Below are 18,950 nucleotides of genomic sequence, written 5' to 3'. Positions count from 1 at the left end.
AAGCGTGTTTCTATTTTTAAAAGTTGCACATTTTATAAACTGCCTTTATACCAGTGCTGCTGTTACCCAACTTCAGGTTTTTAAATCTAATTTGACAATTTTAATTTCCTTTCTTTTCCCTCTCTTGGCACTGATGACACTTGGGGGTGGGAGATACGGTAATGCTGCAGAATTGTGGTTTGTTTATTTATTTAAGTAGTGCCAACTGTATTTCGCTTCCAGAAATCTGTAAATATCAACTCTCATCTTAAATGTTGTTGCAAATTTTAGGACAGCTTTAACCACAGAATCCAATTGTGCAAAAAAACCCCAAATAGCTGATAAACTCAGGAGAAAACCGAAACAGCAAGCTTCTTACTCCCACCCCCTCCAGAAATAGCACTTTTAATAGCAGTTCTAACTGTACATTCCAGTCTGGTCTTACTACCCACAACTTCCATAGGTGGAAGGAGTGGAAGGAGTGAGAGTTAATGCAACTGAATATATCTAAATAGGACTGTAATTCCTCAGATAGCTGCTTCCTGTTGATTGGAAGAGGTTGTATCTTGAGACCAACCAGCAACATCGCCCTCAGTGTATATGCAAACATGCAAAGCACAAGTCATTATTTAATTAGTGAAGCATTCAATTATTATTAAAGCTTGACAAAATTAATCCCAGTATTTTAAGATGCCTCCTTTCTTCCCCCTCCTCAATTTGTTAATTTTAGTGTTCTCTAACTGCAATTCCACCCATGATGTGTAGGTGGGATAAGATTACAGTAGTTACGCAACAGTGACAGAACTTCAATTATAAGTTGTTGACTACCACTTATTTTAAAGCGAAGTTCTTTGCAACAGTTTACAGTTCACCTGAAATACTATTTTAAACTGCAAAAAGCACATTCTGCTAGCTAGCCAGAAGTAAACTCTATGCAATAAGACCATAATTCTTGTTTTATTTTACAGAATGGATTTTTTTAATCATATGGGTATGTCAAGTCATTGCAATTTTGAGACACTTTTATACCTGAAGTAGCCAAAAAGTGACAGCTCACCTTAAAAGTTCCCAGAACATTTAAATGAAAGCAATACATCATTTTCATTGCTTTATTTTCAAAATGTAACTGTTTAATCCTTATGAGGCATATTGCTATATGAAATATTTAAATGTTTTTTGAATCCTGACTAAAGCTTTAACACAAAATTGAAAACCAACATAATATTAACGGCTTATAGTGTAGCAACCAGAGGAAAACTGCATCAGGATTTTACTTTTCAGAAGCCTATAAAACAAACCACTGTTTTTATTTGCACACGAGTTACAGAAAATCAAATTTTACAGTAAGTGCTGAAGTGTCAATGCAATGCCTCTGTTAACATTAACACACAAATTCTCAACTCAGTACACTTTCAATATCAATACTAAGCTATATGATCTATTTAAAAAAATATTGATTTTTCTGACCATGTTTAAGAAGCTACGTCTACTCCTTTGGCTAGGTTAAATGACAACAAGCGTTATCATTGAACAAGACAGTTCTTTAAGGTGACTGTTCTTAGAGCTCCACCCGAACGGATTAGGGCTTTAGTTCCCGTAGATACTGCACAACTCAGAAGAACCAAAAATGTTTCAAGAATGAATTTTTCAATACAGGTTGTCTACAGAATAGCTATAGTTAGAGATAACATAGTAACATAGTTGCAAATAATCTTTTTTCTAAAGCAAAACTAAGCATGTACTATGAAGCACTAAAGATACTTTTCTTTGCCAGTGAGAAAATTTTAGCAGTTTCACTCATCATTAGAAGACAAAATGTAACAATATAACAGAACAGTATCTATCAAGATCTATCCCAGAGGAATATACTCAAAGACAATCTTCTGAACTAAAAGCAGAGGTTACATGAAAAGCGTGGCAGGTTTTGTTTTAGGTGATAAAACTAATTGATTGGGTGTACGACAGGGTTCCAGAACACATTATTTTCACTGTAAGATTACTTTTTTTTTTAGAACAATAGATCAGTTCTTATTTCTTGAAGGCCTCAATGAGTTTTACTTGCACAGAAATTGATGACAGGCTTAGAAGGTGCCATTGTGGAAAATTACTAGATTGGTATCTGTTTAGAATAATCAGATTATTTGACAGTATTTTATTTAATGGATATGGTTTAATATACTTTCATTGTTCAAGCAAGAAATTACTGCAATGTGTTTAATAAGCCTGGATCAATGTAAATACTATTTACATATATATACACACACACACACGTATATATATTGAATATGTACATATAAATAGCAGTGAGCACAAGGCTGGCAAACTGTTCATAAAAAATGATGTATTAAAACACGTACACACAAACTCCCTCAAAAATCTAAGCTGTCCTAAAGGAGATGCTTGCAATTACTATAGTTCCATGTGTATGCCCAGCAGTTTATTTCTATTAAAACAAACCTCCAAACCCCTCTGTGATTCAGCAGCAATACAGTTATCATACAAGAAATGTTAACCCCATATTTCATAAGCCTACCAGAACGTTCCCTCTCCTGCCTTTGATTTTCCATACTTGTATCATTTATTTCAGCAACATTCCCTCTCTGATTACCCCTGCTTCGGAATTTATTGAGATTGTGTAAGGCTATGCACACATAAGACACAGCAGGTTTTTAAAACAGTTTTTATGATATCATATTTATTTAAACAGAAGAAAAAAAAATTCTTTCATAAATGAATCACAGTTCCTTAGTCAAGCATTTTTTCCCCAAACAGAATTCAAAGAACAAGTAGGAAGATAGCACAGCCAAGCATTTTTTCTTGCTGTTAACTTGGCTAGTCAAGATCATCTCCATAGCAATCAGCAATCAAAACATTACAAACATAACAAGGTCAGAAAGGTTTTCCTGTAAAGCATAACCAGGACTTCACCTCCAACTTTCCCAGCAAATGGATATCTGAATAAATTCTTCAGCTCTTCAGGACAGAACTATTTACTGTTTTTAAAATCAGTCAGCAAAAAGTTACAATAGTTTACTTTAAAATGTTGGTCTGCCATTAGCACGTTTCAAACCGGTATCCTTCTCCTTCCCCACCTGTCCCCCAAGAAAGGAGAAAGGAAAGCAGAAAACTGCCTCCATGTCTAATTCCTCTCCCAAAACAGAAACAGATATAGCTGAAAGACTTGGAGGGGAAGTTTGTGTGGTTTGTTTGCTTTAATGAGACCTTATACTCTCATTTCTCCTATTCATAGAAGTTTTAAACTTAATAAAAGTCTAAGTCTTAAATTCCTTTTGAGACATCACATCCACACAAAACCTATCACGTTTTGTGAATATTTTTTTGTGCCACACTTCTTTTAAAGACTCTTTTCGTAAGAAAAGTACATGAAGTGCATACCCAACCAGGTATATACCAACTCATGGCAGGAGTCATCTGGGCTTAAGCACTGTGATTGCCTCAGGGTCCCAAAAGTGTTGCAGTATGGCAACAGCAACCATTCCACAGCAGAGGCTAGATTTCCAGAGAACGATAGGCTGCAGTGCCTTTTACTTCCTATGATCAGCCAATTCCAGCTGTTGGTTACCCTTAATGCAAGGGTATTCAAGCAGCAGGTTGCCCAACAGCACTCCTTCTCCACGTTGTTAGCCCAATTAGCACTTCCCATCTCTGAAACACTGATCACAGGCTGCCCACGTGTCCCCCTCGTGCCACGTGAGAATTACCATACTTTTGCTGCTGCAGTTGTTCATTGCATCAATGCCTTGCTGGCACGTTAAGTCACAGGTCATGAACTTCTGTCTTACACACTAGTTCAGGCCTCGGGAATCCTCTCGGGTACGCTTGTGCGGGACAGACATGAGAAGGTGAGTGGTAGAAGGGTAGAAACTGTGAATCCATAATTCTCGACTAGAGAAGCTGAGCAGTAGTCTTTTGTAGCTAGGCCTACAGTACACATCAGATGCACGCTTCAGCCCTGGGATGTGGTCTTACAAGCCTACTTACTCACTGCAGATAGTATCTAAGTTACAACAGAGTCTGGCTTATATTTTAACTATTAGAAGAGCAAAGCTTACATTAGCAGGTACTGGCCTACCTCAGGGGTAGTGCCAATCAGCCAGACTGGAATCTATTCACATGCAAGTTTCTATACCACTCTGGTGGTATTCCAAGCTTTAGCTGTTTGATTTCAGGTATTACTTTCAAGTGGTTGCACTATCAGGTTACCCTTCTCTATTATGCACTACTAGTTTAAATTAACCTATTTGGAATTAGCCTCTGGTAAGGTAGCAGCAACAAACAGCACCTCCTCCCAGCTGAGACTGCAGCTGATCTGCATGAGATTTCTCTGTCCTGTTCCTGACCATCTGTACTCTTCACCTAGCACTGCAAGTCTGTTTGCTTTTTTCAAAAAATATAAAAGTTACATTAAAATGACATCACAGTTTGCTAAATCAACCCTGCAAATGTCAGAGTTACTAATTCAGTTTCAGTTTGGCTCCCTTGTGTATTTTTTTCCATTATAATAGATGATCTTTATATCATCATGATTACAAGCCATTTATGATGAGCAGCTTGCCTCATTCAATGCAGATGATGGTCTTATAACAAGAATAAAGACTGTAGAGACATTCCTGTTTAATACTGAATCATTTAAAAAAAAAGAGTCCTGAGGTATTTATTAGTTCTTATTTTCTGGGTGAAACTCTTGGTACCTAGGGTCCAGTTTGAAGGTGTTCTAGTTCAACTATAAAAGTATGAAGGTACACTTCCACAGTGATACACGAGACTCTATTCAGGTCCCAAACTGATCACAGTCTCAATTTGAATCTGGAAAAAACAGAACTAATCTCTCTAGTTCCCATAGGCACAGTGACAGAATAGTAGGTTTATTACTGGTTCTTCTCTGGAGTAACCGCTTCACAGAACAAGCAAACTCCAGAGTTTAATAACTCAAATATAAGGTCACAAACAGCAGAACTGAGGTAAAAAAATAGATTCCTAGTGAGTGAGCATCATTGGCCATGTGTTCGAATGGGACAGTGGCACTGGAAAATAGGGTGATAATGTATTCATAAGCTCTATTTAGTGTTAACACAGAAGTGGCAAATCCAATGTTTTCCCAATATGAACACAGGCATTCAAAACTAGAAATACTAGAGTTTAATTTTTTTTTTGTTTATAACTACCTTTCTGTATTAAGAAGCAATGTAAGTTTTCACTAGAAGCACTTGTTTTGCAAAAAGGTTATAGCAACTCTACAAACAATTTGCAGGACCTCCTCTTAAGACTACCTGCCTTTAAGTCAGCATGCCCCTGGAAGCAGCAGATAGCGTGAATCAACTTGCATAATGGTTTCATTTGCGCAGCAAACATTAGTCCCAAAACATAGTGTCATTTTTGATACAGGAATCCTCTTAACAGTGGCCAATGTTATCACATCTGTTGTTCCCCTTCTATCAGTAACAGGTCTCATGTTTTATATTATAAAGATTTTAAATCTGTAATGTTTAGTGAAGGGCCTCCTTGCTATTTGCACACAAGTGATATTCATTAGTACTTTGGAATTAAAACATCTGTTTCATTTCTTGCAGGTGATAGGTTTTCTATACATGCTGCAAATCAATTTTTGACAGCTATTTGGGGACCAGGTTAAATCTACAGCTATGTGCTCAGTGTACTGGGTCCGGCTGGGATGGAGTTCGGTTTTCTCCATAGCAGCCTGCATGATGCTGTCGTTTAGATTTTTGACTAGAACCGTGTTGATAACACACCAATGTTTTAGCTATTGCCAAACAGCGCTTGCACAGCATCAAGGCCTTCCGTTCCTACTCTGCCCCCCACAGCAAGCAGGGTGGGGTGGGCAAGATGCTGGGAGGGGACACAGCCAGGACAGCTGGCCCCAACTGACCAGAAGGATATTCCATACCATATAACATCACACTCAGCAATAAAACTGAGGAGCAGTCTTTCTAAGTCAGCAGTTGCTCAGAGACTGGCCAGGCATTGATCTGCTGGTGGGAGGTGGTGAGTGATTGCCTTTGCACCACTTGTTTTGTTCCCCCACACACTGTCTCTCCCCACTTCTTATTCCCCCACTTAAATTGTCTTTATCTAAACCCACAAGTTTTTCTTGGTTCTCCTCTTCTGATTCCTTCCCGGGTCCCACACTGGGGTTGGGGTGGGAACAAGTGAGCAGTTGTCAGGCGTTTAATTTCTGGCCAGGGTCAACCCACATCAGGCTTGTGGTTTTATGACAAGACAATAGAACAAAACTCGGTCATTGTAATCTTCAGAATTAACTGCTGCATTTACAGATTCTAGACAACTTTACAAAGAAAGGACCAACGCTTCGCAGTCAAACGAAAAAGCTATTGTGGTATCCAAAGAAGACACCAAAATTTTCTATCTCTAGTGAAGAGCAACTCAAAATTGCCTTGAGTCAACAATCATTATATGGAAGCAAGAAAATAAGAAAGCTTCTACAAATTAATTGTTAGGGAGTGACACTTCTACAAGACAGAAAAAGGAACCATTTTTATATGTGTAAAAACACATTTCTATAACACTTATTAGAAGCAACATTTTATTAAATTGAATGAGATTTAGAAGTTTTAAGTTTTCCACTGAGATTTAGTTTAAACAGTGTGATTTCAGGGCCCATGTTTTGTCCTTGTTCATGGGTGTGGGGTTTTTTGTTTGGTTGGGTTTTTAATATCTGTTTTTTCAGTAATTCATACCAGCATACCCACATCATTAGCTGCAAACCCATGAAACATCCAGTGGTTTTTGTTACTATTGTCTTGAAACTGTAAGGTTATGAAGAGGTGAACACATCCTTCAGTGCCTCACCTGCTAAGCAACAATGACAGCATATTCATTTTTTCCATTCTTCAGAGGAAAAAGAATTCAGAACAAAGAATAACCTTAAAGCTAGTAGTAACCATCCAGATAATGAGCACCTAACAACACTTTCACACTGGATAATACATTTTAGTTGAATTTCAAAACAAAAAAATATAGAAACATTGTTTTTAAACAAAGCTTACCTTTAATTTCTTATTTAGTTTACAGCAGTATCTGTATAACATTGCCAAATTTAAAGGTCCAAAATCTCCATAGAAACTGGGAGAAAAAGAACAAAAAAGTGTTATTTATACAGAAGAGCTAAGCAAATTTCAACATGCATGTTGTTGATAGGTAAAAGCTGCAAATCAGTAACTTTTGGGGGATACCGGGTAGCCAACATACATGGTGCAACAGATAAGCCCTTTATTGATTCATTTAAGAGGACAACAGTAACAATTACTGTGAAAGCCTTTGTAGCTTCAGTTTAAGATGCTGCAGTAACTACCTTTGCCATTATATACACACACACTAGCTACAGAATTTTTTCTTCATCCCATGATACCCAGTCTGGTTTTGGCCAAAACTACAGAGTGAAGACTTCAAGACATGATCTACTCCCCTTTAAGCCATGCGGATATCATCCTAGATAAAGGTTCTACAACTGCTTAAAATGAGAGTATATCATTAGATACTATGAAGAATAAGCTAAACAGAATTTCTTATGGGTAGTAAAATTTATTAAATAACGTCCAGACTTGATCTCTGTCTGAAATTTAAGCTTATTTCTTTTTAACTCATTCTCCACTATTCCAGAGATTACATATTATATATACACTTTATATATACTTATGTTTCCCTTTGTCCCCCCAATCCTCTTGTCTTTAGGCTGTTCCTCCAATTTATTATTTATTTCATGTCTTCTGATTGTCCTTGTTTCTCTCTTCTAGATTCTTCTTAAACATTCATATTACCTTTGAAGCAGCAATCACTGTCCTTAGGATAAGAGCTAGTAGCAGTAGTCTGTACATGCAAATTATTGCACAATAAAAGTAAGTTCCTGGTAGGGATTCACAGTGCTCTTCCTAGCTAAGCGTTCATACAGGCACCTTTACAAGTAATAGCAGCCTTTATGCAAACAACTTATGACACCTTCTAGAGCTTTCTCCCTCCCCACCCACTGTGCAAAATTGGTAAAAATTTAAGTTGCAAGCTTTCTCCAGTATTTTTCCTTCTTGTGTATAGAAGTCTATCTTGATGGTCTATGAAAATTTGTTGATGCACGTTATAAATTACAGTGAGAATGGACTGTAACTTAAACTGTTTTAATCTGCTCTGCCTTAAGTCTTTCAATAAAAAAAAGACAGGACACTTCTTGCCTATTGACAAACAAATCAGGCCATTAGCATCTCAATGCTTGTTGTTTGGGGAATGACAAAAGAAAAAGGTAACTATGTTCTATGACTTCCGGGCTTTGAAGGAGTGAAAACTTACTGAAATCAGACGACAGAACAGGTGGTAGTACCTTTCAAGCTTTCTTCCCCATGGCAGAGGGTTTATTTTTCAGGAAAATTAGTTACATTCCAGTTAAACATAAGAAGAAAACTTCTACTTTGAGGGCAGTCAAACATTGGGAAGAGGTTGCCCAGAGAAGCTGTGGTGTCACAACCCAGTTGTACAAGGCTCTGAGCAATCTGCTCTTGTTGACCTTGCTTTGAGCCCGGGGGTTGGATTAGACGATCTCCGGAGGTGCCTTCCAGCTTCAGCCATTCAGCTGTTCTAAGCGGACACAACAACGAAGTAGGAGTGCCCTATGTTTTCGGTGCTTATTAACTTTCTTAATAGCCTCCTCCCCACATACTCTCAAAGAAAAAAAAACCGAGCCCAGTGCAAAAAGAGGTAATTATATTAGTCTTATCACTGCCTGGGACGAATAGCCTGCCTGCCACACCAATGCTATTTCAATATCATCTACTTTATCAAATAACAACACAAGTGTTTGTTAAGATTCAGTTCAACCCTTCAGTACAAATATTATGACATAATGCTTAATTACAGAAGCTCATTAGCTGGGTCAAGGACCAAGCTGTCCAACTCTTAGGACTTTATTTGTAGGTTACACAGAAGTTAACTAACTCAAGGGAAAATTGCAGTAGCAGTAAAGCAGGGTTTAACTTTAGAATTCCTCATCTTTTCTTAGATAAATCTGCCAGATATGGTCAACAGTTTAGTTATTTTTAAAACAAAACCCTTCATACGGTTTTTAATAGAGATGAAATAAAAAAAATTGTTCTAAGAAGGACAAGTATGAGTTACGACAAGAAGTTAAAACTGGAGCTCTAACAACACTAGAGTGAATGTAGCTTCTAGAAAAGCTATGTAGAAGGCTTACTAACATCTCTTCCCATTCTGCTGCACTAACACCTTCTCTAAATCAAAAAAACATTTTTCACTTAAATATATGATGGAAGAGTAGAATTTAGGATTTTGAGATTATTTTGTGAAAAACACTTTTTAAAGTATTGTGAAAAAGTGTGGAATATGATAGTTACTAGAATACTTTTTTTAAACCAGTGTGAGCAAAGCAGCTTTGATCAGCTCAAAGATATAACTGAATACACAGTCCATCTAAAGCACTGAAGAACTACAGCCATGCTTTAGGATAATAAGTTTTTATTACTATTCATTTGCTAGAAGTACATCAATATGAAGTCATATATCCACTTCTACTTTTCCACATGATTAAACTCAAACAGAAGTGTGGGAAGAGCACATTAAAATGAATTTACAAATGAATTTATCCACATTAGATAAATTACTTACTATTTTGGTGGGGATAAGGATAAAATACATTTATTGAGTCTATCCATGAACTAATTATATTTCTACAAAATAAAGCTGTTCAGATTCTCTCAACCACCAAACTAAAGATGTCACGATCTTAGACTGACTATTTCTCCATCACTTATTACCATTAAGTATGCCATGCTTCTCTTAACACGGGAGGGGGGGGAAGTAGCAGTGTTTAAGACTCTGGTACTACCACCGTTTGTCTATGCTGCAGAAACAAGATATTTCTCAGAATCCAAACACAGTCATAAAGGAAAGGCACTTTTGGTCACTGTTGCACTAGCATTGTTACCCATACACCAAACACTGGCAATTCCCAAGTTATTTACATAACACCATGTAGACAGTATAAGCCAGCCATTGGCTTCGTTGATAAAACATTGTGGCAGATATGTGAGGGAGAAAGGTTATTTGTTACGTGTATAATTTTAACTTTCGCCACTTAATACCTCTAAATTGGAATAAGCTTGAATGTCCTTTTTTTAATGGGGCTAAGTGAAACAAGTGCTTTACAAACTTCCAAATCAAAGAGTTCTCTTCTGAAAGATAATACAAGGCTCTGTACTGAAGTAATGAACTCTGATCTACAAAACCCTTCTTCAATTTATATCCTTAGAACTAAATACAGTTTCTGACATGTTTAAACAGAAGGGTTTAATCTTATGCACCCTCATTACTTTTAGTATAAACAGGCCATTTTTTGTACTTGAATTAGAGACACTTGATCCTGACTCACCCAGAGGATTTTCTTCTTACGAACAGAATTTTGACAGAGTTAAATGTAAGTGGAAGATGGGAAATGGGGGCTATGGGGAATGGGGAAGAAATGACACACCAGGTCATCACCTGAATAAAGAATTCTATCCAGCAAAAGTTGAACATAAAAACATAAAAGAAATAAAATCTTATTATAATAATAGTCACTGATAAGAATCCACCCAATACTATTTTACTTCCATCTTTTTACAGGTAATAGACTTTCTTTGTATCTAGATGTTTTAATAAGCATTTATACGCAATAAGAAATCAGGATGCCTCTGAAGCTTTAGCCACTTAAGAGAGACAGTCATTCACAATGGAGGTGGGAACCTGATATGAGGAACAGAAGGCAAGTATGGTATTAATCTACATTTAATTATATTTTGTTTTAATCAAGTACTTAGATGATAGCTTAAATTATTCTTCCCCCTCATCCCATGGAAACTTGCTATCCTTATGCTTCTCAAACTAAGAAGTAGCAAAACCCCAGAATATACTAGAGGTATATTTAAATACTCTATCTCAAAAATACTATAATAATGCTACCTGCAAGCAGTAGCATAGGTTTCTTGTAACTGTATTCTCCTTAAAATAGACTCCTAGAACCACTCCTTCCTATCAGTTCTTAAGGCATAACATCTGAGGTATTTGCTGTATTGTATCATAGGAATGGTCATCCATCTAGAAAGGCCAGCCCATAAAGAGCTCATTGGTCTACTCTGTCATGCAAGCAGTTACTGTACATTCTTCCAGGGAATTTAATGGTGAAAGAAACATAATCCACAACTCTTCAGGACAGCAACTCAGTTGTTTCTGACTGCAGTTCCATGGGATGCCACGTGAAGGTGCCATGAGTCAACTCAAGCCTTGGGCACCTCTTCTGAATGCTAAAGTCACTTTTTACTAAGCATTTGAATACCACTAACCCTAGTCCAGCAGAAGAATGATAAACTTTCGTATCTTGCACTATTGGATGGAGCCTGGTTAGGGTCAGTGAAGGAACTCTATAGCCTGGCAGACTTCGAAATGAATTGATAACCTCCATATTAACATCACAGTCAATCTATTTATCAGGGCCAAGGTATCAAGTTACCTTTCAAAGATAAATTGTGCTACTTATACTTTACCCCAGAAGCCTGATACTTTTTCCCCCCACAGATGAATACACCAGAGCAGTAGTTTTATACTGCCATTCACTTACAATTTTGTGATACAGCAACAGAGGTACGGATGAAATGATAGGAGATTCCTATCTGAAAAGCTATTTCAGGATTCTTTTCTTCATGACAGACCACTTTAAGTTCAGTGTTATTGCTACACTGAACATGAGGGTATGCATGCATTCTTACCAGGCTGTAAGCATTTCCAATAGTTGAATATGGTCCAAAGCCTAATTACCATATGGGGGGGGGGAATAGGACAGATCCACCAAGTCAGTTCTAACAATGCAATAATGCTCAGAGGGGATGATGTTACTTGCACGGCAGTTTACTCAATTATTGGTTTAGTAATTTGAAAACAGAGGCACAGTTTAACAATTGCAATCATTTTCTGGAGTGTGTACACCAGAATTGGAATACAACTACTCCTTCACACAGGAAGTTTGCCTTCTTGGAGACTAGCAACCTCAGAAAGTCATTTTTCTGCCAGAACAGGAGCACCCCAAGCTTGCAATTACTCAAACCAAAAGATTAACCACAAGAACTTCAGGAACTAGCAGAAATACAGCTTCCTAACTGCAAAACTACACTAATTTTTCAGCATTTTACAAAGATCCAGCTTACTATTAAAATTAAACAATGAGACTGAATTAGAATAAGAAAAACATTCTCCACTTGCTTTTCTCTCCCCCTTTCCCAGGCTGGATTACTGGAACATTCAGGTCACTGCACTGTAAGGCCCTTGCTGCATGTGCTCTGAATCTAGCCATTAAGCAGTACAAGAACCAGCTACTGCAGAAGTGGCCAACTGGCTACTACAGAAAAATGCTTCAAATCATAAGCTGAACAGATCTTACATGCTACAAAGTTTCTGGATGAAAGCCAAGAGGATCAGGCCACACATCCATTACAACCTAACTGCTGGTCAGGAAATCTTACCTATTCAGGAAATATTACCTCCAACTCCTGTTTCCTAGAGCGTGTTCCTCCTTCCTACTTCTCAAGCGCGTGAATAAAGGTGGGATGTTCAATGGCACAATGCGCAATGGATGCACAATGCTCCCTGCTCTAGCCCCACCAATTCCAGTAACACGTGAATTGCTAGGAGCTTATCTGGGCTGCAACACAATCCCTAACACTTAATACTACTAAGGGATTGCACACCTCTGAATAGACAAAGGCTGATACAGAAAATATAACCTTAGAAATGATACATCACCTCACTGCTTGCATCTGAAGGTAGGAATAATGCAGAGGCTCTGGATTATGCAAAAGACCAGGTACTCATTCCATTTCCCCTTGAATGTTCCAAATCCTCCTCAAGATCTTGATTCTTCAAAATCCAACAAGAACTCATAGATCCAAATTATAGATAATTAAATAGCTATTCCAGATATATGCATTTTTGATACAATGCTCCTTGATGTCAAGAACAAAGTATCAGTGAAGAGGTTCTCCCATAAAAAGTTTGCCTATAGAAGAATTTTCAGGTCATGTTAAAACCCACTCTCCATGGGGAAAAAAGTCATCTTAACAGAGGCCAAGTTTCTCATAAGGGGTTTTCTATATCAAGCTACACTCCCGTCCAATGTAAAACTGGAGCCTAGAAAACAGATCTGTTTTATCCCGGTACCCATTTACTGCAAACAAAAAAAATTCCTCAATATTTTTGGCAATTGCTTTTATCTTTTCCATACGAAGAAGTGAAGACAGAGATGGTAAAGCAAGGTGTAGGTATAAAATTTATGAAACTGTCGGACTGGAAAGAATACCACGGGTGTTAAGGGATAGCACTTTACAAGTTTCAAATATAAAATTATGTCAGTAGTTCATGTCTTATGGAAAAGTTGACACTCAGTTCTGAGATCTTCTGATTTTCTTGTTTGCAGAGAATTTAAAATCTCTCCTTCTAAGGTGCAAAACAAAATAAAGGTGGAGTGCTATTCTTAATACTCATCTGTAAGAATTAGACATACAGAAGTTGGTATTAGTATATGAAGTTTTTCTGCTCTGTATTTATATTCACAATAATAGAAGTTACAAGTTGGGAAATTTCCTTTTTTTTTTTGTGGACTGCAGCTTACTAAGTTATCTTGGTCATCTGATAGTCAAGTTCAAGTCTTCAAAAAGCTACTGATGTGAACAAGGAACTCCCTGTTCTCTGTGTGAAGAGACAGCTCTGTTTGTTTTAACAAGGCTAAGTTTAAGTTTTCGTTTTCCTTTCAAATGATATAAGCCACAGAATGATGGAGAAGTTCAGGTTTCCTGTGCAAGTACTGTTACTGGATAGCCACAGAAAAGAAGCATTTAGCCAAAGTAAAAATAAACAAGTTAACCCTTACTCTTCTCACAGGAAAGAGAAACTGCTTCTTTGCATATACACATGCAGTGAAGGAAGTGAGTCCTACAAGTCAAAGTCCAAACAGTACTCATTTAGTATTGTTGTAGCTAAGCAATTGAGAGTCTTATTCTACTGCTGCTTGAACTCAAAGAAGTAGCTAACATTAAGACTAATGTGAAACGGGCAAGTAACATACCATGGCTTGAAAGAAAGTTTTAGTGTAAAACATAGGATGTACAGAGAATATCATATTAATTACTTTTACAGCTGCTCACAAGATGTCAAAGACTAGATCTGCAAAAGCTGTTTATACAAGAGATCCGAAGTCAGAACAAATGACTGAATAAAAATGTTATGATTTATGAAAGCTGCCATTATAATTTATCAGTAAGAGATTCCTGTTTCTCATCATCTAGATTTTAGTTTTGTTTGAGAAAACTACTCAACAATAAAAAGGACATAAAAAGTTGCTTTGATAAAAATATGTGAAAGCCAAGTTAAGCAGTCAAGTGTAGTATTCTCAACCCAGATCTGTTTACTGAAAGGTGAAATGTGAAAGACGCTATTCTTAGAAAATAAAAAGCTCCTTACTAGTGCCTAACTCATTAATTGAGGTCTTGCCAAGGCAAGGCTTGTCTATTTGCCAAATGACAGTCTTCATCAAGCTGGATTATTTCTCATTAACTCAATTTTCCTGAAGTAATAATTACCTGCACCACATTACCCTGAAAGATTGTATTTCCTTATAAGTAGTAGTGCAGACTTTCTCAGGAGGGACCTCGGAGAGTTTCAGAGAGAGACTGACAAAATCTTACAGAAACAGAATAATCAAAAAAGAGAATTCAGAATTGGATAAATTCATTCAGGTTTCTTGTTCCCTCAACTGAGGGATTTACATACCATTTCCCTAGCATAATAGGTTCAAGGTTAAATTGCAGCACATTTAACTAAAATAGTGACAGTTCTAGTAGTGAGTTCTAGTCAGCTAGCATTTGAGATGTTCTTAAAAGCATTTAAGCTTATCTTTATTATTTTTAAAAGTGTGAATGTTTAAATAAGTGAAGACAGTGTTATGAATTCATTAGAACAGTTGACAACTTCAAGTGAAAACTGAAGGCTAAAGTACTCAAGATTACATAACCACACTTCGTGTACAATTTAGTGATAAATCACGTGACAAACTGCAAGAGCAAGTCAGCATTTATCAGACCAAAACTTCCAAAGCCATTAGCTCTAGCGCTACAGCTGTTTTGTTTAATAAATGGGGTATACTATTAATGTGCACTATTACTTCCTTATGTCTCTTCAAGAGTGGGGAAAAAAAGGAAAGCGAGACAGTGAGATTTTAAGTACCATGTGATCCAATAACATGCCCTCTGTAATCAGACAACCCCAAAACTGCATATTCATGAGGTTTTCAGATCGTATATGGCTTCAGAGAAAGCAAATTGATACCTCAGTAAAGTCAGCTAAATAAATTTCTGTAACACTTCATACTTAAGAGTTATCGCTAAAGTTAATAGAATAACAGCCCAAAGAAAAGCAGTTTACTTCCATGCACAATGAAGTATCTTTGTCTCGTCACTAGGATGATGCATCTAAACCAAATTAAGTCCATAAACAGTCATATTAACAAAATTACTTACATACCTCACAAGTGCTGAGGATTTTGCGCTTGAGTAGACATCTCCTAACCTCCTCCTTGTAACAGTCTGAACAACTCATTTGATTAAAAAGCAGAACTGGCCATGAAATTCTGATCAGCAAGAACAGCACAGGCAGGCCATTTTGAATGAAGACTCTGGGAACCACCGTTCTGAGCTATTGCACTTCAAAACTCACTTCCAAATGTTTATTTTGCTATCATATAACAAATATTTCTAATCGCTTTCTCAGAAAGCGAGCTGCATTTTTGACAAAATGAGCAGAAGATCCGATCTGGTGCATTAAAGTTGCACTCCACTACTACTTACAGACAACCCCTGATGTCAGGCCCCTCACTTTGCTGTACAGCTTGTGAAACATAACAGACTGATGTCAAGCTCATTGATGAGCATAAGGAAAAGGGAAGCTATACTAAAATCAGCATTTCCCCAAAACCCAAGAGACTTGCATTCTATCCCTCATTTTGCCTCTAGCTTTCCAATTTCAGAAAGATATTGAAAAAAATATAAAATGGTAACCCTACTGGCACCTGCTTTTACTTCCCTGAGCCAATATAAACTTCCTTGGAGATGAGAGGGAAAAAAGAGAGGAAAAAAATAAAAATAAAATTAGGCATGGTTTTACTACCAAATATGGCATACACTGATAGTGATGGGTGCTGCAATACGAATATCAGGGAAAAGTTTAGCACTGTTATGTAAGAGAGTTAGGTCATTACACAAAATTCATTCATACCACCTGGTAACTGTCACTTAATTTCTACCTCATATTATGTTTTAGTATTTTAATTTGAGAGCACAAAAGGGAGAGTACTATTACGATATCAAATATAGGATGATGCCTTTAAAAAAGACCAAATAGATTAGGAACTATCAATTCAGAAAATGCACCATGAGTTACATGTCCAAAATCTTTAGATGTGCCCTAGAAGACAAAGGAAATTGTGCTTCCTTCCCTTATCTTGTAATTATATCTGGTATCAAGTTACACCCTGGTATGTGGTTAACAGGTAATTGGGTTAAGGAGTATACTTACTGAATTTCCCTTATACATGTTAAAGAAAATCACTTTTTTCCCCTCCCTCAAATTTCTCAGTACTTTTTTTTTTTTTAAATATGATACTGTCTTCACACAAAATACCCCAGTTACAGTCCTTGGTTAGTACAATCATCTGTAACTAACAGAGTACAGAACTGCTCCCCCTTCCCACCCCCAAGATCAAATCCCACGTAAGATTCCTTCACCCTTCCTAGAAGCATATTAAGAATTAGAAACAAAATACCTCAGGTCAAGCATAACATAGAAGTCTTAGAAGAGATACAAGATCAAATTTTTCTTTCATTAGAGAAAGTGGAACATATTCATATAACACAAATTGCTCAGGACCTTCTCCAGTTGAATTCTGCTTTTAATATTAGGTCAACCTTGCCTTAGGGTACTCCTGAGGTCCCTTCCAACCTAAACTAGTTAATGATCATCACAGAACCTACTCCCAACCCAAGCAGTTAATTACAGGAGTCAACTTTGGGAACGAATCATTGGGAACTCCAGTAGAAGACACACAGCTTAAGATAATGAAGACTCAAAAACGTGTAGAAAAGAAACCCTAAAACTGTAAGCTGTGCATAGAAAGTAAGCTAGAAACCAAGGAAGATTGGTTTACACCTTCACAGAAGCAGTACTGAAGTCACTGGAGACGGGAAGGAAGAATGGTCGATGCTCACAAGTTCTTCAACTCATATGGAAAGAAAGTTATAGTTAAAACAGGACCATGTTTTTTTTGTTTCACTTGTGCTGCAGCAGACCCCTTGTCAAGTGGCTGGATATATCGTCACACACGAAACAGTTGATCTGGGAACACAGTGTAGAGCAACTACTTTTTAACCACAGCATAGAGAGATAACTTTGTTTGTTTAGTGCATTTTATGTCCTTTAATAGTATTCACGCTACAATCAATTTTACTGTTGACCTTCTATGTGCTATCAGCGTCTTCCAAACACACAAAGCTTTTACTTCACAGAAAATACTTTTTCTGCTGTTCTCAAGCTACAAAAGCCAACAGGAAGTGCTAATCTCAAAACCTTCTGCAGACTGTTGCAGATGTTCTTCAAAAGCACATTTAAGCTTTGCATTCTCATGATTCTATATAAAAGGTGATCACTTCATACTCTCTATACAGTAAAATACATATAAAACAACCTATTGTCTCAGCTATTCATACCAAACAGTCTTCTATTTAAGACACCATTTAATAAGATGTAATTAGTCTTAAGAGATCTTCTCCACCTTATAAACAAATCTTACAAAGCTCAGATATCTTTCCCCTAGCTCAACCACAATTTAAGCCATTTAACTGGTCTTGCAGCTGTTTTTGTGTTTAGTTTTTTTTAAATAGCAAATCTTGTTAAACTAGTTTCAGCTAATGTATAAATATATTCAGGCTAACTTTATACTCATGCTTTGAGCGAGTAGCTAAATGGGGCAAAAATATGCTCTATAGTATTAAAGTGTGTTGGGAAGAATCTCAGGTGATCACTTTGAATACGCAAAACACAACAGATCACAACACTTACTTTTCATAGACCAGTTCCTCATCGGTGCAGAAGTAGTGGGTATTTACGGTACTCTTCGGTTTGTTTCGTAGAGTAGCAAAGTACAACCGATCTGCAAGAGAGATGAGGGCAGCAGCGTTGGACGGACAAAGCAGGTCGCCACTTCCCCGCGGCACGCCTGTCACCCCGCCGGTGGGCGCCGCACCCTGCGGCCCCGTCCCGTCGCGGCCCGCCCCGCCGCGGCCCGGGAGCGGAAGAGGCACCGCTGATCGTTTTTCTCCTGCGTGAGCGGTGGCGGGAGCGCGGTTACCCGCTGCCCCCGCGGGCCCTGCACCCCCCCGCCCCGGTCCCGCTCCGACCGGCCGGGCACCCCGCGGGAGCGACTTCGGGAGGGCGGGGGAGATTTCTGACCCAGAACACGGCGGCACGTAGCAACAGGTGCCGGCCCCGCTTCTTACCGGAAAAGAGAGGAGGAAGGAACCGCTTAGGCGTGCCCCGCAGCCCCCGAGGGGCAGGCAGCTCGCGAAAACCGCCAGGCAAAGGGGGGCGAAGCCGAGCCAGGCACGCAGGAAAGCCCACGGAGCCGAGGGAGGGAGGTGGGGAGGACGGGAAAGAAGCCAGCGGGTTTCCTTTTTGAGGGAGGCTCCGGCGAGCGGGACCCCCGCGGCCAGGGGACGGGGAGGGCTCCCCGGCCCGTTCTCACCTTTCACGAACTCCGAGGCTCCCCCCAGCACTTCGGAGGCGGCTGCCGCCGGCTCCATCTTAAACAGGGCGCGGAGCAGCGAGGCGCGGGGCGGCTC

General features: G+C 38.3%; 1 protein-coding gene across 2 annotated transcripts in view; it reads right to left on the bottom strand.

Moving 5' to 3' along the window:
* CDC14A (cell division cycle 14A) overlaps positions 1-18,944 on the bottom strand; it is a 66,107-nt gene extending 47,163 nt beyond the window's left edge. For both annotated transcript variants that reach the window (XM_009283207.2, XM_019473102.1), the window contains exons 1-3: positions 18,854-18,944; positions 18,172-18,262; positions 7,026-7,101 (exon numbers count right to left, since the gene is read on the bottom strand). In XM_009283207.2, coding sequence (XP_009281482.1) covers positions 7,026-7,101; positions 18,172-18,262; positions 18,854-18,911 — 225 coding nt within the window. In that variant the 5' untranslated portion in view covers positions 18,912-18,944. The remainder of the gene's footprint in view (positions 1-7,025; positions 7,102-18,171; positions 18,263-18,853) is intronic.
* Between the last annotated feature and the right edge of the window lie 6 nt (positions 18,945-18,950).

This window comes from Aptenodytes forsteri, unplaced genomic scaffold (assembly GCF_000699145.1).
Source record: "Aptenodytes forsteri isolate BGI_AS27 unplaced genomic scaffold, ASM69914v1 Scaffold181, whole genome shotgun sequence".
NCBI classification, from domain to species: domain Eukaryota; kingdom Metazoa; phylum Chordata; class Aves; order Sphenisciformes; family Spheniscidae; genus Aptenodytes; species Aptenodytes forsteri.
Note: the sequence above shows the minus strand (reverse complement) of the source record. Positions and strands in the feature narration are given on the sequence as shown.